We start from the raw sequence: 20,390 nt of genomic DNA, 5'->3' as shown, positions 1-20,390 counted from the left end.
AAGATATATAAGGCTGCTGGTGTTCTAACACACCATTTGACTGTAAACTTCTTTTATAACGAGGAATATCATAATTCTAAAAAACATAGTACGGTAAACACATCAACCAGTGACACATTTATTATCAAGTATTATGTATCATATATACTTATCATGTGCAAAAATTTTCAGCTCCATGATAATCTTATGAGGCCGACCTTGTTGTGTACATGGTGTGGCGTTAACTGAAACATTGTTATTTTGCTCATGAGTGCAGCTGCATCCTCTCATGCTGGGGGATGCAGCGGGAGAAGAGCTTATTCTTTTTCCACTGAGCTTGTGGAATAAATCACCTAGGACATCCACACTGCCCACCAGCCTTCTCTCTAAAGGCCCTAGAAAATGCTAAGTTCTGGGCCAGCATTGTAGCATCACTGTTCTAACTGCCACCCGCAACACTGGCATCCCATATGGGCAGGGGTTTGGGTCCCAGCTGCTGCATTTCTGATCCAGCTCCCTGCTAATGGCCTGGGAACAGCAGTAGAAGGTGGCCCAAGTGTGTGGGTCCCTGCTGCCCACGTAGGAGACCCCGATGAAGCTCCTGGATCCTGGCTTTGGCCAGACCTAGGGTTAGCCATTTTGGCTAAATCTCAGTTCACAGGCTATACACCAAAACCACTATGCAACCATCCATCCATCCATTATCCACCCATCTCTCCAACTCCCTCCTCCTATATTCTCAATCCCTCTCTCTCTCTACTCCCCCCATAAATACATGTGTGTGTATAGAGTTTCTAAAGCAGACTCTTGATAAAGTTCAAAGAAACCCCACCTTCATTTCTACCATGTATCTTGCACAAAGGGCATGGTGGTGGCATTCCACAGAGGTGCTTGCTGGGAAGAAGTGTCTGCTGGCTGCGGATGGGGTGTGGCTACACTTGCACAGCACATGGGGAGAAAAAGGTTTCTTCTCTCGGTGGACTTAGGTTGATTCCAAAGAACAGGGATACTGGTGCCATCAACCCAAGCCTAACAGTTCTGCTGGCATGGGTGTGTTTTACTTTACAGTGGGTAGGTGGCTGGGTGCATAACCACACCCAGGGACAGTGATGGCAGTGGGAGTGAGGTGGAGCTTTGCACTCGGTTCTGTCAACCTCTGTGTCAAAGCCAAACGGAGTTTGGAATGTGCTCCTGCTGAAATTCTGTTCTCGAGGGTCACTGTTCAAGCCCTGGCCACCACCACTGACCTGTGAAGTGTGTTTTAATGAGCACACTTGAACATGACTATGTAAGACCCAATTCTTTGATCAAAGTAGAAGACTGGATGGTTTGAAACAGTCTTGAAAGTAGACATTTTAACCAAGAAAATATCTGTTTTATTCCTAATCTTCACATCTTCCAAAATTACTGTGGACAAAGAATTTTGGGGCCAATGCTGTGGCACAGAAGGTTAAGTTGCCATCTGCAATACTGGCATCCCATATGGGTGCTAGTTTGAGTCCCAGCTGCCCCTCTTCTGATCCAGCTCCCTGCTAATGCGCCTGGGAAAGCAGCAGAAGATGGCTCAAGTGTTTAGGCCCCTGCACTCATGTGGGAGACCTGGATGGAGTTCTAGGTTCCTGGCTTTGGCCTGACCCAGTCCCAGCCATTGTGGCCATTTGAGGAATGAACCAGCTCGACTGCTTGCTCTCTCCCTTCCTCCCTCCCTCCCTCTCCTTAATTCTACCTTTCAAATAAATATTTTTAAGATGTATTTATTTAAAAGTCAGAGTTACACAGAGAGAGGAGAGGCAGAGAGAGAGAGAGAGAGAGAGAGAGAGAGGTCTTCCATCTGATGGTTCACTCCCCAATTGGTCGCAACGGCCGGAGCTGCGCTAACACGAAGCCAGGAGCCAGGAGTTTCTTCCAGGTCTCCTACGTGGGTGCAGGGGTCCAAGGAGCTGGGCCATCTTCTACTGCTTTCCCAGACCACAGCAGAGAGCTGGATAGGAAGTGGAGCAGTTGGGTCTCGAACCGGTGCCCATATGGGATGCCGGCACTGCAGGCCAGGGCGTTAACCCACTGCGCCACAGCACCGGTCCTCAAATAAATATATATATATATTTTAAAAAAAGACAAATTTCACTGGAATCTGTACTTGGAGAATGAGCCAAAACCTAGTGATGTACACAAGAGGGAGTGACAGAGGAAGGACAGTGTCTCCCGGATTTGTCCTCTCTGCAGTGTCTGACCCCTTCTCCTCTCTACTCTGCAGAACCCCGAGCCCTGGGAAGAACCACCAGGCGAGCAGCCCCGCGGCGCCCAAGTACAGAAAGCTCTGCACACAGAGCCGGCTCCAAGGCCGCTGTCCAGCGCCCAGGTGGCAGGGTGGGCCCTCCCCTCCATCTCTGCAGAGGAGGCCCCCAGGGAGGCCCTGCCCCACCCAAGGAGCACCTATCAGCGCCTACGCTGCAGTGCGGATGACCTGTGGCTGGAGAAGACGCAGAGGAGGAGGCTGGAGGAGCAGGGCCAGGTTAAAAGGAAGAAGCATGCAGGGATCTCACACAAAGGCAGAGTCCAGGTAAGTCCTTCCCGAGCCAGGACCAGCCTAGAATCTTCTCTTCCCATGCAGCTGCCTGCCTTAACTGACTCTGCCCTGTGCTGTCACTCATCCCCTGCCTTCCCTCCTGCAAGGCCCCTGGAATACAGCAACCTGGCCAGGCCCGCCCCCTGCCCAGGACAGCATTTTCCCCAAAGCCATGGAGATCAGAGCTCCCTCCTCTTCCCTGGGGTCCCTGTTTGTGCCCAGCCCTACAAGGCCCCAAAGCAGAGAAGAAGAAGGTGAGTCCCTGGTACTCGAGGACTTTACCGTAGTAATCACCATTTAGTGAATGCCTACCGTGTGCCCAGTACTGCACTGGACCCTGCGTTAGCACTGGCCCTAATCCTCAGGAAAGTGCAAGACATTTTCATGTAACAGTCTTCGTGACATGAACTAAATGCAATGACATTTTGACACCACGATTTGGTTTTAATATTGAGACCTTTTTTTTTTTTAAATTTATTTATTTAGAAAGGCAGAGAGATATACAGAGACGTGGATAGACACAGAGAAAGGGCTTATTTTCCTTGGTGCACTCCCCACACAGGGCAAAGCCAGGAGCTCAGAACTCCATCTGGGTCTCCCACATGGGTGGCAGGTGCCTAAGCACTTGGGCAGTTATCTGCTGCTTTCCCAGGAGCATCAGCAGGGAATTGGATCAGAGCAGAGCAGCTGGGATTTGGCCTGGTGCTCCAATATGGATGTCAGAGTCACAAGTGGCAATGTAACCCACTGAGCCACAATGCCAGCCCCAACACCATGATTTCTGTGAAACTGGCAGCTTATCTGAAAATGACTTAAAAGTGCTGACATCAAACCTTTTACCCAACCTCTGAGTGTTGGCTGATTGCGCTATCCACTTTGTCTATTTCACTACCAAGTTTCTATTAGTTCTGTTGACCAATGAGATGTAAGTGGTGGAAGTCTCCAAAAAAGATTGTTAATTTTCCATTTCTCCTTTAAATTTAAATTCTATTAGTTTCTCCTCCATATATCTTGTAAGTCCATGGTTATTAGAGTCATCGAAATTAGTGACAGTTGTGCCAGCATTGTGGCATAGTAGGTAAAGCCACAATCTGCAATGCTAGAATTTCACATGGGCACCGGTTCATGTCCCAGCTGCTCCACTTCCATTCTAGATCCCTGCGAACGGTCTGAGAAAAGCAGCAGAAGATGGCCCACGTGCAGGGGCTACCCATGTGGGAGACCTGGAAGAAGCTCCTGGCTTCTGGCTTCAGCCTGGCCCACTCCCAGCCGTGTGGCTATCTGGGGAGTGAATCAGCGGAAGGGAGAGATCTGTCTGTCTTTCCCTCTCTCTGTAACTCTTTCAAATAAATACACCTTAAAAAAAAAAAAAAAAAAGAAATTAAGGATGTTTATCTCTTCCTGGTAAACTCACTCTTACTATGCCGTGTCCTTGTGTATCCTTGTTAAGTTCCTTCTCTGGAGTTGCTTTTGTCTGATATCAATGTAACTACTCAAGTTTTCTTCTGAGGAGTGTTTGTGTGGCTTATGTGTTCCATCCTTTTACTTTTTACAACTTATTTACTTGTGAGGCAGTGAGAGCCAAGACACATGGAGAGCTCCTGTCCAGTGGTTCAGCAGCAACAATGGCTTCCGGGCCATGTCAAAGCCAGGAGCCGGGAGCTGAATCCAGGTCTCCCCCTTGGGTGGCAGGGACCTAACCACTTCAGCCATCATTGTTGCCTCCCAGGGTCTGATCAGCAAGAAGCCAGAATCGGGAGCACAGCCAGGACTACAGCCTAAGCATTCCAATATGGAATGTGGACATCCCACCAAACCTCTTAACCACCACCCCAACACGCACGCCCTCTTCCTCTTACTTATTTATTTATTTTACTTATCTTTATTTCAGGTTTCTTGTGAATAGCATATTTTAGATGTTAGGTATTTTCCTTTAATAAATTTGATCTCTTTCTTTTAATTATATTCTTTCATTTAAATGTATATATTTAATGTATTTATTAAATGTATACTGATGTGCTTGGATTTATTTCTACCAGGTCAGTGGTCGCCCATGTTCATATTCACTGCTTTATCTCCTTTCACTGTCTTCTGTTGGATTGCTTTGGTATTTTTAGTTTTCGGTTTTAACTTATCCACTGAATTTCTGTGCAGCTCTTGTTTTAGTGGTCGCTCTAGAGATGAACATACATCCTCAGCTTTTCAGTCTGCTTGGGATTCATACTGTGCCACTTCCAAGGAGAGCGCAGAAGCCTCCTGCTGTGGGGTTCCTTTACCCACCCTGCTGTGGTTTGGATGTGGTTAACTCACGTTAAGGCTTGGGCCCAACCTAACAGCACTGAGAGATGCTGGGACTCTGAAAGGGTAATCAGGTCACTGGGGCTCCACCTCCATGAAGGATTCAGGCAGGGCCCGTGGAGAGGGCTGGGTGTCATGAGAGGGCTGGGTGTCATGAGAGTACTGGGTGTCATGAGAGAGGGCTGGGTGTCATGAGAGAGGGCTGGGTGTCATGCGAGGGCTGAGTGTCATGAGAGAGGGCTGGGTGTCATGAGAGGGCTGGGTGTCATGAGAGAGGGCTGGGTGTCATGAGAGAGGGCTGGGTGTCATGAGAGGGCTGGGTGTCATGAGAGAGGGCTGGGTGTCATGAGAGGGCTGGGTGTCGTGAGAGGGCTGGGTGTCATGAGAGAGGGCTGGGTGTCATGAGAGGGCTGGGTGTCATGAGAGAGGGCTGGGTGTCATGAGAGGGCTGGGTGTCATGTGGGAGGGTGTCAATGTCTCCAGGCACTGAGTTCCTTCGGTTTTCCTGTTTGAAGTTTGCTGAGCTCTTACATTTTTAAGTTATGATTTGCATTTGTTTCCAGCAGTTACAAATATTTGTTGATATTATTTGACACCACAGTGTCTGCTTTCTGGGATGTTGCTGAGAACAGTAGACCTCTGCTGTATTCCATGAGTCCCGAGACTCTGTACTTCCCCCCAGTCTTTTTCTCTCTGTTCTGCTGGCTGGATCACTTCATGACTGTATTTACAAGCTGGCTGATTCTTTCCTGTCTCATTGTATTTTATAACTGAACTCTGCCAGTGAATCACTTATTTCAGTTAAGCTTTCCAGTTCTGATATTTCCATTTTATTATTTTTATATCTATTAACCTGCTGTATTTCCCATTCATTTCAAAATTATTCATGTTTACTCCTTTTTTTGAAGAGTTCTTTTTTTATTGGAAAGTCAGAGTTACACAGAAAGAGGAGATTCAGAGAGAGAGAGAGAGAGAGAGAGAGAGAGAGAGAGAGATCTTCCATCCACTGGTTCACTCTCCAGATGGCTGCAACGGCCAGCGCTGGGCCGATATGAAGCCAAGAGCCGGAGTTTCTTCTGGGCCTCCCACGTGGGTGCAGGGGCCCAAGGACTTGGGCCACCCTCCACTGCTTTCCCAGCCCATAGCAGAAAGCCGGATAGGAAGTAGAGCAGTGGGGACTCAAACCAGCACTGCAGGCAATGGCTTTACCTGCTATGCCACAGCACCGGCCCCCTCACTTCTTAGAGTATGGTTGCACAGGAGCTGTTTTGAAGTCTTTAAAAATTTAAAACACTGTGTCACCTTGGTGTTGGCATCTGCTGACTGTCTTTTTCCCTAGAAAGGTGAGATGTTTTCATAGTTCTATTTATGTCAATTAATTCTGGGTTGCATATTATAAAACTCTGGGCCTTGTACAGTTCCCATGGAGAATGATGATGATTGAGGTTTTCAGGCAACTGACCTGGCAAAATTCAGGTCACAAGGTGTTACTGGCCTTTTTCGTACGTCAGTCCAGGTTTAAGATATCTGCAGTGCTGTCTGGGGAATGCGGATCACCCAGTGGCCAGTCTGGAAATTACAATGTTCTACCCTTGGTACAGTTCTCAAAGACTCTGGGTCTATTCAGGGTCAGATGCACTCATGCACAGTTTGGAGGTTCAGCCCAGGGGTTCAGACATAACCATGGGATTATTCTCTTGAACTCCCTCCTCTCTGGCCTGAAGATTTCTTGGTCTTTTTTTTTTTTAAGAAAAATGATTTTTGTAAAGATTTATTTATTTATTTGAAAGGCAGCGTTACAGAGGCAAGGAGAGAGGTCTTGCATCCACTGGTTCACTCTCCAATTGGCACAACGGGCAGAGTTGGGCTGATTTGAAATCAGGAGCCAGGAGCTTCTTTTGGATCTCCCACATGGGTGCAGGGGCCCAAGGACTTGGACCATCTTCCACTGCTTTCCCAGGCCACAGCAGAGAGCTGGATCAGAAGAGGAGCAGCTGAGACTTGAACCTGTGCCCATATGGGATGCCAGCACTACAGGCAGAGACTTAGTCTACTATGACACAGCACCAGCCCAAATGATTTTTTTTTTCACTTATTTGAATGGTAGCATGATGGAGAGAGATCTCCTATGTGCTGTTTCACTACTCAAATGGTCCCAGTGGCAAGTGCTGGGCTAGGCTGACTCCAGGAGAGTGCAACTCCATCTGTGACTCTCATGTGGGTGTCAAGGCCCCCAGGACTCGGCCATCATCCATTGCTTCCCCTGGAGCATGAGCAGGAAGCTGAACCTCTTTGTCTCTTCACTAGAAACCTAGAGCTTTTGTTTTCCCACTGTGCCACTCACTTCCTGAAACTATTTCTATCTCTGGAACAAACTGGCAGGAGAACAGGGAGACAAAAACCGAAGTGAGAATTCTTCCACCCTCTTTTGGGGCTACAATTCCTAGGTCAGAAAGTATTCCCCTTCCTCAGAGTTTCAGGCATCTGCTTGCCCACCACGGCCACTACAGTGGGACTGTCTAGGGAGTAGGAGAAAACAGCATCAAAACACACACGATTTCCCCATTCCCTCCCGTCTTTGGGGACCCCTTTTCTCTCTTCAGACAAAGAAGGCTGTTGCTTTTGGAGTTCTTCTTGTCCACACCTAGTTTCAAGCTGCAGTTGGTTGGGTTCAGGCCAAGGGATCCCACAGGGACAACAAACAGGAAACACCGCAGGATTACCACAGCCTCACATCTTGTTTCCTTCCCCAACCCACCTGCTACCAAGTGCTTTCAGGGTCCTCAGGTGGCCGGTTGATGCCGTCTGCCTGGCGTTTTTAGTTGCATTCAAGTGGGAGGGATGGCATGCAGTATGCCACTGCATCTTAATCCTTGCTTGCATATTTCCAGAAATCACTAAAAACATTTTCTGAACACTGTTTTTGCTTAATAGTGTGCAGAGGGGCCGGCGCTGTGGCATGGTGGGTAAAGCCGCTGCCTGCAGTGCTGGCATCCCATATGGGCACCGGTTCGAGTCTCAGCTTCTCCACTTCTGATGCAGCTCTCTGCTATGGCCTGGGAGAGCAGTCAAAGATGGACTTGGAACAGTTTGCAGAATACAAAAGCAAAAGGAAAAGGAACAAGCACTTATTTGAATACATACTATGTTTTTAATGTTGATTTTATTTGTTTTCACCTACTTAAAAGGCAGAGTCACACAATCTCTCTCTCTCTCTCTCTCTCTCTCTCTCTCACACACACACACACACACACACACACACGGAGAGAGAAGGGGAGTTGCAGATATTCTATCAGTTGATTTAGTCTTCAAATGCCTGAAACAGCCATGGGTAGGACAGGCTGCAGCCAAGAGCTCTAAACTCCATCCAGGTCTCCCACATGGGTAGCAGGGACCCAAGCACTTGAGTCATCACTTGCTGCTTCCTAGGAACATTCACAGGAAGCTGGATTGGAACTGGAAGAGCAGGACTCGAACCAGCACTTTGACATGGGTTACAGGCATCCCCAGCAGCAGCATAATCCAATGCCCAACTGCACACCATGATTTTTCAGTTAATAGCTTTATAAGATAGAAAAAACTGGAAAGGGGGCTGGCACTGTGGCGTAGTGTGTAAAGCCACTGCCTACAGTGCCAGCATCCCATATTGACACTGGTTCTAATCTCATCTGCTCCACTTCTGATCCAGCTCTCTGCTGTGGCCTGGGAAAGCAGCAGAGGATGGCCCAAGTCCTCGGGCCCCTGCACCCGCATGGGAGACCCAGAAGAAGCTCCTGGCTCCTGGCTTCGGATCAGCACAGCTCTGGCTGTTGCAGCCAACTGGGGAGTGAACCAGCGGATGGAAGACCTCTCTCTCTCTCTCTCTCTCTCTGACTCTGCCTCTCTGTAACTGCCTTTCAAATAGATAGATAGATAGATAGATAGATAGATAGATAGAGGAAAGGACAGAAGGGAGGGAGGGAGGGAGGGAGGAAGGGAGGAAGGAAGCCAAACCTGGAAAGGCCAAGTTTCTCACTCGCTTATGGGATGATAAAGAGAAGGACCACATCCCTTGCCTGCCCAAGAACCCCTATAATGCTGGACCCTTCCTGCCTTAAGGGTAGGGTCTGTTTCCTAGTTGTGAGCTGTCAGGAACTTCATAAAATGCATTTTAATCAAGTGCCCTCCAAAGAATGTGACTTAGCTAAGACAGTCTGGGAGATCTGGGAATCTGAGACTTCAGTGTGTCACACTGCTGGATGACGAATTAAGTCTGCCAGGGCTGCCACACACAGGCATTCAGGTTGCACAGAACAGATTCCAGGAGAAACTTCCTCATGCGTTAGGTATTAAACAGCACCTTCAAGAGCTCTGCCCATTTTGACTACGTGCTTTGCTCCCAGGAAAGGCGCTGGGCAACTAGCAAAATGAGGAGGTAGCAACGGCAGCCTGTCATCTCTCTTCTTCATTACCCTCTGCCTCTTTCCTCCTCTCCTAGGGCTGGAGGAAGACGACTGCCGCTGCCCCAGAGTCCCTGGATCTCCCCAGAAGCCATCCGCTCTCCCAGAGTGCCCCAGCAGGACTGAACCACGTGGGCCGGCCACCACACACACCTGCCACTGGTGAGTTGCATGCCTTTCTTTCTGCTACACACTCTGGTGTCACGGCAAGTAGGAGAGGAGTGAGTACTGCTGGGGGCTTTGCTACAGAAGCAGTTTGATGGCGAGAGAGAAACAACTGTCTCATCCCCTTAGTTAGGAAGCAGGGCCGAGTACCCAAAGGCGATTCTTAGCTGGCGGCAGATTCCACTGTTGAATCTCCAGCCTGCTCTTAGCTTGGTTTGGGCAGAACCACTGACTGTCCCAGGGTCTTACGGATGCCTAAGATGTAACCTGCAGACAAAGTAACCGTGTAGTGAGCTGTCTCTAATCTAGTGATGGATCTTTAGGGCTTCCCCTGGTGAGGAGCGAGAGCCTTTTCTTTGAGATTAATGGCAGGCTGTATGCTAACAGCATCACGTGACATATTGGCCTACAAATCTGCTGACTTTTTGGGGCCAGAAGGGACTTGTGCCCAGGTGAGGGCCAGCTATGGCTACCACCTTTCTTAACACTAACCCAGGAGGGACTGGGCATGCTGACAGTGTTCAGGGGCTCCTGGTGGGAGGGCAGAGGTCGGGTATCAGGTCTTGAGCAGGTGTGTACTACCATACCAGCTGGCTGGAAGAAGAGGCTAACTCTGGTGTCTAAGAAAGATAAATGAGGGTAAATCCCTATAGGGAGTTGAAGAAACAAACCAGCTACAACTGTCAGAGAGACATGCACTCTGCCCAGGCTTGAGGAGCGAACACTGAGTGGGATAACCTTCAAGGCTATTAGTAGTTCGACTCTGTTGGAGCTTAAAGACCCACAGGAAGCCAGGGAGGCTGAGCAGAAGCTGATGTGTACCGAGTGCTGTTTTGCACCAAGCAGCAGAAGTTGGCACCTGCCATGTGAAGGAATCCATTCTGATGAATGGGATCTAGGATTGGATCTCCTGTGACTGGCTTCTTTTTGTCACATGTATCAGTACTTCATTTCATTTTATCACTGGATAACACATTTCATGGCATGGATATACCACAATTTGCTTACTCATTCGTCTGTTGATGGACATTTGGATTGTTTCCACCTTTTTGGTGATGGTGAACAATGCTGCAGTAACATTTGTATGTAAACTTCCTTGCAGACAAGTTTTGGTTTCTCCTGGAAATGGGGTCAAATGGGGGCTCTGTATTGAATCATTTGAGGAACTGGCAGCTGCATCATCTGCTAGTTCCCAATTTCTCCACATCCTCACCAACCTTGGTTATCTAACTTTTGATTTTAGCCAAACTAGTGGGCATAAGGTCGTATCCCATGATGGTTTTGATTTGCACTTCCCTGGTGACTAATGATATTCATGTGCTTATTGGCCATTTGTGTATCTTCTTTGGAGAAATGTCTATCAAAATTCTTTGCTTATTTTTTAAAATTTGTTTATTTATTTGAAAGGCAGAGTTACAGACAGAGAGAGGTCGAGACAGAGAGAGGTCTTCTGTCTGCTGGTTCATTCCCCAAATGGCCACAACAGCTGGAGGTAGGCAGATCCAAAGCCAGGAGCCAGAAGCTTCTTCCAGGTCTCCCATGTGGGTGCAGGGGCCCAAGCACTGCAGTCATCTTCCACTGCTTTCCCAGGCACATTAGCAGGGAGCTGGATCAGAAGTGGAGCAGCCGGGACTTGAATTGGTGCCCACATGGGATGCTGGCACTGCAGGCCGAGGATTTAACCCACTGCGCCACAGCGCCAGCCCCACCATATTGTCTTGATCACTATTATCGCAAACTAAGTATTGAAATCAGGAAACAGGAGTTTTCCTACTTCTTTGTCAGGATCTTCTTGGCTATTCTGGGTCTCTTACAAGTGCATATGAATTTAAAAATCAAGTTGTCACTTTCCTTAAAGGAATCATTTAGGATTCTGTTGGAGATTGTGCTGAATCTGTGAATGTTTTAGGAAAGCACTGCCATCTTGGGGGCCAGTGCTGTGGCACAGCAGGTTAAAGCCGCGGCCTGAAGCGCCGGCATCCCATATGGATGCCGGTTCAAGTCCCGCTCCACTTCTGATCCAGCTCTCTGCTATGGCCTGGGAAAGCAGTAGAGGATGGCCCAAGTCCTTGGGCCCCTGTGCCTGCGTGGGAGACCCGGAAGAAGCACTTGGCTCCTGGCTTTGGATCAGCTCAGCTCTGGCCATTACAGTCATTTGGGGAATGAACCAGCGGATGGAAGACTGACCTCTCTCTCTCTCTCTCTCTCTGGCTCTACCTCTCTCTGTAACTCTTTCAAATAAATAAAATAAATCTTAAAAAAAAATAAGGAAAGTAATGCCATCTTAATACTGAATCTTCTAAGACATGGATGTGGGATACTTTTATGTTTACTTGGATCTTTTAAAAATACTTTCAACAATATGTTATAGTTTTCAGAGTATAAGTTTGTATTTCTTTTGATAAATGTATTCCTAAATACTTTACTCATCTGGATGCTTACCATGCACCAGATAGAATCCCCCTAAAAATCATATATTGCAGTCGCATTATCCCCAGCATGACTGTATGTGGAGATAGGGCCTTGTCTTACTCTGTTTTGTGTTGCTATGGGAGAATTCCTGAGAGTAGGTAATTTACAAAGAACTAAGACGTCCGTCTTACAGCCCTGGAGGCTGGGAAGTGCGAGGTGGAGGAGACAGCACGTGGTGAGGGCACTCTTGCTGCATCATAGCTGGGCAGCGAGCATCTTGTGGGAAGGGAATGTGGGGGAGAGGGCAAGAGAGGGTCTAATCACCTCTTACTAGGCCCCACCTCCCAACATGGTTGCACTGGGAATTCAGGATTCTACATCTGAACCTTGGAACACACATTCCAACCACAGTATTCTACACATACCCCCCACACACACCAAATTCAATCCTCACATGCAAATACATTCATCATTCCATCCTAATAGTCCCAAAGTCTTAACTTATTCAAGCCTCAGTTCCAAATCCAAAGCCCAAGGGGCTGGCATTGTGGTGCAGCGAGTTAAGGGCATCCCCTGTCAGAGTTCCAGTTCAAGTCCTGGCTGCTCCACTTCCAATCCAGCTTCCTGCTAATGCATCTTGGAAGACAGTGGATAATGGTCCAAGTGCTTGGGCTCCGGTCACCCACATGGGAGACCCAGATGGAGTTCCTCCTACTGGCTTCAGCAAAGCCAGTCCCGGATGTTTCAGTCATATGGGGAGTAAACCAGCAGATGGAAGATGTCTCATTCATTCATTCTCTCTCCTTCCCTCTCGGACATTCAAATGAATAATAGAATAGATAAATAAATCTTTTTTAAAAAATCCACAAAGTCCAGAATCTTATCTAATCAGATATGAGTGAGGCTTAAGGTGGGATTCATCACAAGGCAAATTCCCCACACTACTCTGAGCCTATGAAATTAAACAAGTTATCTGCTTCAAAAATACAATGGTGGTCAAGACATAGGACAGACACTCCCATCTGGAAAGGGGTAACTGGTCCCTAAATCCAAAACTCAACAGAGGGAAAAAAGCTGGACAATAATCTCTGACTCTGTATTTGGTATCCTGGGCATACCAGGTAGCGTGGGACCTCTGAGGCCTCCATCAGCCCTGTTCCTTTGGTGCTACTGGGCCACTTAGCAGCTCTCACAGAGTATAGCTTTGGTCAGAGTCTCGTGCCCACAGCCTTCCTAGGCTGGGCTGCAGGCTGGTGACCTGTAGTGGTATGAGGCTCTCTAGACACTGCCCTGATGAAGGTCTCTGCGGAAGCTCCCCCACTCTGATGAGTCTCTGCCCGGGCCCCAAACTTATTTGGTTTTTTATAAAAAAAATAATTTCTATCTGCTTATTGGTATTCTATGATACAACATTATCATTGTAGCATCTTTCCAACACGGTTTCCTTTAGCTCTGTGGACACGTTCACAATGGCTACTCTGAGTTCTTTTTCTGGTGAATCTGACATCTGCTCACCCTCACGGGCAGCTCCTGTTGCCTGTTTTGGTTTTCTCCCCCAGTGTACGAGTCATACTTTCCTGTTCCTTTGCACCTCTCCTAATTTTTGGCTGGAAACTGGACATTTTAGCTCATCCGTTGTAGTAACTGACGACTGCTCCTTCCTCAGGCTTGTTCTTGTTCTCTGATTGTTTCCTAACTTGCTGAATCATTTCAGCAAAGTGTGCCTCCCTTCCCGCAGCCAGCAATGTGCCTCAGGGAGGTGCAGCTCTGAGAGTGTCCTCGGTCACCCTTGGATGAGGGTGGCTTTGATTTCTCTCTGGCCACGCCCAGCTATTCAACTCCACCAGTTGGCAGCTGCTTGCTCTGCTGTTTTCGATATTATCCTGGGGCATAAATTGTTCTGCAAACCACTCCAATCAAAGTCTGGCTCAGTGGAAGGAGTGCAAGTGACTCCGTCCCTATGGAGCTGGTTCCAGGACCAGGGTGGATACCAGTAATCAGGGATGTTCAAGCTACTTTATCAGAAAGGTGCAATATTTGCCCGGCACCAAAGCATTTCCTCCTATATGTTTTAAAGCATCTCCGTGCTACTTATAATACCTAACACCAAGTGGATTCTCTGTAAATAACTGATATACTGTACTATTTAGGGGACAAAAGCAAGGGGGGAAGTTTCTACACATTCAGTACAGATGTAATTCTTTTTCCCCCTGAATATTTGCCATCCGTGGTTGCAGCAGCCGCAGATAAGGAGAGCTCTGTCCTTGGGAAGGTCGGGGTTTGGTGTCTTCCCTGCCTCCCAAACAGCTCCTCCCAGCTGTCTTGTTCCAACTTCTCTCATGCAAACCACTGAGGCTGCAGCGGCTCCTTCTGTATCAGCTCCAGCACTCTCCTCCCAACTCCTTTAACCACAGCCTCCACGGCTGTTGACAGCACCTAGAGGCTTAAAATTCTCCATACCTTGTTGCACACGAGGTCAGCATCTTTGGGATGAGACTAGAAGTTCTCTGTTTCACAGTCCGCTTCTCCTCCGCGGCTCTGGCACTGGGGGTGAGGACGACAGCCAAGTTTGGTGGAGTCCTTGCAGCTGAGGTCCTCTGAGTTCGCCTCTCCTGGCAGGGAACCATGCCTGGCACGCAGAGAGAGGGGCCAGCAGAGCCTCTGTGGTCTCGGGAGGACTCAGGGGGTCCCCACACTCAACTGCTCTCAGCCAGCGACAGGCAGTGGAGGCTAAGAGGTGGGCCGCTGATGCACTGCTGCTGCCCCGCAGAAGGGCCCTCTGCCTGGGAGGCGGGGAGAGGGCGCCCTGTGGCTGTTGGCTGCAGCAGTCTGGAGACAGGTCTCTGCCTTGCTGAGCTGTGACGGGGCGGGGAGGAGCTGTCTTGGTTCCTGAACTGTCACTGATTCTTCTAGAACAGATGTTTCTTTATTTTGCGGCAGAGGTCTGCATGGTTGACTGGGAAATGATTTTCACTAGGGAAGGTGTCACTGGAGTTCCTCTCTCTGACCCACCCAAAGCTGTTCATCCATTCAAAATCAGAAACTGCCAAAGCAAAAGGACTCTTTTTTAGGGTCTTAAGGATTTACAATTTGAGAGAGGCCAGTTCGGCTCGGACCGCTCTGCATCAGTGGCCTGCAGGCAGGGAAGGAGCAAGGTTGTGTGACCAACACAAGATATGGAACCAACAGAATGGAAATGGCAAAAAACAGAGCCCCAAACCCTCTGTCTACACTCCCTGAGCCTCTTGAGCACAGAATAACTGCCCTGCCCTTTAGGTCACAGCCTGCATTCCAGGCTGCAGCTGGATTCTTGGAGAGGTCCAGCTTTCCTGACAGCTCTCTGACTCCAATCTTGGGAAGCCCTTTCGGTGTGGTTTTCACCGTATCTTCCTTTGATTCCCACAGTCAGTCTCAGTTCTCCCTGTTTTTGCAGCAAGAGCCTTCCAGGAGACAAGCTGGATGCCTCTGCTCATGTCCCATCTTACCTAGACCCAGTCCTCAAACGTCTTCATCATACCCCCAGTGGCTAGCATCATGCTCTGCACACAGCAGGTCCACACCGCTCACTGTCACCTGCTGAGGGTACTGATGATGTTCCAGCGAGAGGTGTCCGGGCAACAGGCACCATGCGAGGGAAGCACTTTAATGGTCACATAGTATTCAAAGCATGGATGGCAATGCCTCCCGGGAACATGCCCTTGACTTATTCTGAGCCTCAGTTCACTTCAACTGTGAAATGAAGCTAATAATAGTACCTATCAGATGAAGTTATGGAGATTAAATAATATATGCAAAGTCCTTAACATCCAGAACATTCTGATAAATACCAGCTTCTATTTTAGGCATGGCTAAGCACCGCTGCCTATTTACACATCATTGCCACGGCCCTGCAAAATCAACTGTTAGCATTCCTACTTGATGGGTGAGGAAATAAAGATACAGGAAGGTTGAATAATTTGCCCAAGGTCACTTCTAGTAAGAGGCAGAGCAAGGAAATGAATCCGGATCACTCTGGCTTTAGGAGTCCTTCTAGGGGCTGGCGCTGTGGTGAAGCAGGTTAAGCTGCCATTTGCAGCACTGGCATCCCATATGGGCACCGGCTGAGTCCTGGCTACCCCACTTTTTTTTTAAAGATTTATTTGTTTATTTGAAATTCAGAGTTACACACAGAGAGAAGGAGAGGCAGAGAGAGAGAAAGAAAGAGAGAGAGAGGTCTTCCATTCACTGGTTCACTCCCTAATTTGTTGCAACAGCCAGAGTTGTGCCAATCCGAAGCCAGGAGCCAGAAGCTTCTTCCGGGTCTCCCATGCAGGTGCAGGGGCCCAAAGACTTGAGTCGTCTTCTGCTTTCCCAGGCCACAGCAGAGAGCTGGATCAGAAATGGAACAGCCAGGACTTGAACCAGCGCCCATATGGGATGCTGGCACTGCAGGCGGTGGCTTTATCTGCTATGCCACAGTGACAGCCCCTGCTCCACTTCTGATCCAGCTCCCTGCTAATGCACCTGGGAAAGCAGCAGAAGACTGCCCAAGTGCTTGAGCCCCTGCACCCATGTGAGAGACCCAAAAGAGGCTCCTTGCCCCTGGCTTCGGACCAGCCCAATTCTGGTCATTGTGGCCATTTGGGGAGTGAACCAGAGGATGGAAGATCTCTCTCACTCTGTCTCTGTCTCTCTCTCTCTGTCTATCACTCTCACCCTCTAATTCTGCCTTTCAAATAAAATAATTAATTAAAAAAAGAAAAAGAGCCTTTCTATCCAGACTGTAGAAACCAAGTACAAGTTAAGAGAGAAAGGACGGAAGCTAATCTCTAGGCCTAGGTGAGTTTCAACCCTGTTCTGTTTCTATCTGTAAGCTGAATTTCATCGTCTACTTTCACATCATTGAGCCAGCCACAAGAAACAAGGATCCCTCTACGTTAACCTTTCTGATAAAGACACTGGGCTGGCGCCGCGGCTCACTAGACTAATCCTCCGCCTGCGGTGCCGGCACACAAGGTTCTAGTCCCGGTCGGGGCGCCGGATTCTGTCCCGGTCGCTCCTCTTCCAGTCCAGCTCTCTGCTATGGCCCGGGAAGGCAGTGGAGGATGACCTAAGTCCTTGGGCCCTGCACCCACATGGGAGACCAGGAGAAGCACCTGGCTTCTGGCTTTGAATCAGCATGGTGCACCGGCTGCAGCGGCCATTATGGGGTGAACTAACAGAAAAAGGAAGACCTTTCTCTGTCTCTCTCTCTCACTGTCCACTCTGCCTGTCCAAAAAAATAAATAAATAAATAAATAAATAAAGACACAAGTACTTGTAATCCATACACACGTATTACAAACATACATATACATATGAGTACATGCACACACATATACATTGCAGCCATGTATCACTGAACAGACATGCATTCTGAGAAATACATCTGAGGACGTCATTGTTGTATGGACATCACAGAATGTATTACACAAACTAAGATTGCTACAGTGGGCCCGGCATTGTGGTACAGGAGGTTAAGGCAGCAGTTTAACCTGCTATGCCGACATCCCATATGGGCGCTGGTTCCTGTCCTGGCTGCTCCACTTGTGATCCACCTCCCTGTTAATGCTCCTGGGAAAGCAGAGGACAATGGCCCAAATTCTTGGGCCCCTGCTACCCATGTGGGAGACCCAAGTGAAGCTCCTAGCTCCTGGTTTCAGCCGGGCTCAACCCTGGCCATTGGGACCATTTGGGGAGTAAACTAGTGGATGGAAGATCTCTCTCTCCCTCTCTCTGTGTAACTCTTTCAAATAAATAAATCTAAAAAAAAAAAAATAGCTACAGTGACACTGTGAGACACAATCTACAAGAACCATGGCCATATATGCAGCCTGTGGACTAACATGTTATAATGCAACACATATATATGTGTATATGTACATACTACATACGTGTATATATGTATGTATTTTTGAGCAACATATATAAGCCTAAATAGTTACTTACAAATATAAGCCTTACAGAATATACATGCATATATGCATGTGTGGATATATATGCACTATGCATTTTAACATATATACACATTTGGACAATATATGTGAAAAAACCCTAAATAGTTATTAACAGTTATGAGCCTGCATTGGATTAGTAAGGGAACGTCCCATCTCCCTGTGAGAGATAAGAGCACATAAGCTTTATGGAGGCTCAGTACTCTCCAGTGGGGGGCAGCCAAGACTCACAGTAGCAACCTTCGCCCCCAGAAGAGCAATTGCGGCCACTGTGTGACCCTAGGAAACATGTATCTCTTTTTCGTACCCAAGCATAAATGGGGACACTCTACCCATCCCTGCAGTGTAGCTAAAACAGGACACCTGACTCAAATGTACTGAGGCATGCAGATGTCAAGGGGAAGGGGACTCGGTGACAGCGTGGAGCCTGGGGCTGGTGCTGTGGCACAGTAGTTAAAGCTTTGGCCTGTGGTGCCGGCATCCCATATGGGCTCTGGCTCCAGTCTTGGCTGCTTCACTTCCCATTCATATCCCTGCTATTGCACCTGGGAAAGCAGAGGAGGATGGCCCAAGTGGTTGGGCCCCTGCATGGGGGACCTGGATGAAGGGCCTGGCTGCTGGCTCCTAGCTCCTGGCTTTGGCCTGGCTCAGCCTTGGCCATTGTGGCCATTTGGGGAGTGAACCAGCAGATGGAAGATGTCTCTGTCTGTCTGTCTCTCTCTCCCTACAACTCTGCCTTTCAAAGAAATAAATCAATCTTTAAAAGAAAAAGAAAGCATGGAGCTTATCTCCCCAGCTGACAGTGTGTAGCATGGCCTTTGCATGCTGCATGCACTGCACTCCGGATGCACCACCTGCACCTTAGTCTTCTCACAGAGTAAGAACCCTCCCTTTCCTGCCCAGCTGGCCTCCTGCCTAGGTCCAGACCCAGTCACTGCCCCACTGCTGCTCACTGAGCACCACGGCTGCCGCAGACGCTGTGAGGACACGGTGGTGGGCACGATGCCACTGCACTCAGACAAGGGGTAACCCTACCCACTGACAGATGACAACACACACTGGGAAGGAATAAATGAAGCCTTTCTGGGGAGGAGGCTTCACTGAGATCAAGGAGCCAGGAAAACGAAGTGCAGAGTATTCCAGGTGGAAAAGAACAGTTAAGAGTAAAGGCCCCGGGGTAGGAAGGAGAACCAGCCTGGGTGGCCGTTGTGCCCAGGAAGGAGAGGAAGGGGCGCACATTCTTCCCAAGGGCCGGGAAGGATGGCAGGAAGGGTGGAGCTGCACTTTTATGATGTTTGGGACACCTGCATCCCAGAGCAGAGAGCCTGGGTTCAAGTCCCAGCTCTGCTTCCTATTCCAGCTTCCTGCTACTGTGCACCCTGGGAGGCAGCAGGTGATGGTCCAAGGGCTTGGGACCCTGCCACCCATGTGGAAAACTGGGATGGAGGTCCTGGTCTAGCTCCAGCTGTTGCTAGCATTTAGCAAGGGAACCAGCTGGTGGAAGTGCACGCTCACTCTCTCTCTTCCTTTCAAATAAAGTGAAAAACAAAACATCTTTTGAAATAACGGATGTAAGGGCAGGACGTATGCATGCCGGGTATGGAGTGGCAAAGGCACACAGATCCCTCAGAGCAAGAATGGTAAACTGAGAATCCGAGGGTGGGGCCTTGACACACGCACTTGGCTGAGTCACGCCCAATGCACATCCACCGAACCCCAATAACACGGTAGCACCTTACGCACGCCCGCACCACGGCCGGTATTTTATGAGCACTTCGGATGCAGGTGCCCTCGGGCCCTGAGCTGTTATGCACAGCGGGCAATCCCCATGAAAACGCAGAGCTAAGGGAGGCACCCGGCTTAGGCAGGGAGATGGGCTACAGGAACTGGGCTCCAAAAAGGGAAAGCAGGAGGATCCCCACTCTTCCGGTGCCCACCCTGTGCTAGCCACCGTGCGGGAGCTAGGCATGCACCTCGTATTTCGCCCGAAGCACCCTTCCTCCTTCGGGCACTTAGAACAGAAGCAGCTCCCCCAGGAGCCTGGAGGAGTGACGATGTCGTGAGCGGGAGCTGGGCGGGGGACTGGGGGGGCAGACTTTCCAACCCTGGCCGGCCGGCCTCCGAAGTGGGAGCAGGTGCCACTGCCTCTGGCCTTCTGGAGTTTGTGTCTCACACCGAGCTCTAGCGCGCGGCCGCATCGCACCCTCTGGACACAGTCCGCCCAGGAACCGGCAGAAAACTCTGGAGAGCCTGGGCGGGGCAGCGCCGCGGCACCGCCCTTCCCTCCCACACACCTGAACCCCCGCAGAGAAAACCACGCAACCAACACCCCCTCACTGTGGGTTCTGGTCCGCACGCTACGTGGCCCCCATGTCGCCCCTGCCAGTCACTGGACTTCTCCACGCGCTCCGCAACGCTGTTGGACGCGTTCCGTGACCTTACTGGTCCCGGCCCCTCCGCCCCTCCGCCCCCGCACAGCACGAGACCCGCGCACCGCGCAAGCACTCAGCGGATCCGGGGACAAGGGCGTGCCCCAGCCGAGCGTGCTCCCTAGGCGGC

The 20,390-nt window shown here is 49.4% G+C and overlaps 2 protein-coding genes across 3 annotated transcripts in view; one reads left to right on the top strand and one right to left on the bottom strand.

Moving 5' to 3' along the window:
- The window catches only part of ARHGEF4 (Rho guanine nucleotide exchange factor 4), a 215,650-nt gene that overhangs the window by 122,005 nt on the left and 73,255 nt on the right, over positions 1-20,390 (top strand). The window contains exons 3-4 of one of the 2 annotated variants that reach the window (XM_051848762.3): positions 2,234-2,539; positions 9,321-9,444. In XM_051848762.3, coding sequence (XP_051704722.3) covers positions 2,234-2,539; positions 9,321-9,444 — 430 coding nt within the window. The other variant, XM_089328361.1, reaches the window with a different exon arrangement.
- LOC149127482 (uncharacterized) overlaps positions 1-20,390 on the bottom strand; it is a 38,133-nt gene that overhangs the window by 17,349 nt on the left and 394 nt on the right. The window lies entirely within an intron of this gene.

This window comes from Oryctolagus cuniculus, chromosome 3, assembly GCF_051225735.1.
Source record: "Oryctolagus cuniculus isolate XC-2025 breed Fujian yellow rabbit chromosome 3, ASM5122573v1, whole genome shotgun sequence".
NCBI lineage: Eukaryota > Metazoa > Chordata > Mammalia > Lagomorpha > Leporidae > Oryctolagus > Oryctolagus cuniculus.
The sequence above is the reverse complement of the archived record's forward strand: the minus strand, read 5'-3'. Positions and strand labels throughout refer to the sequence as shown.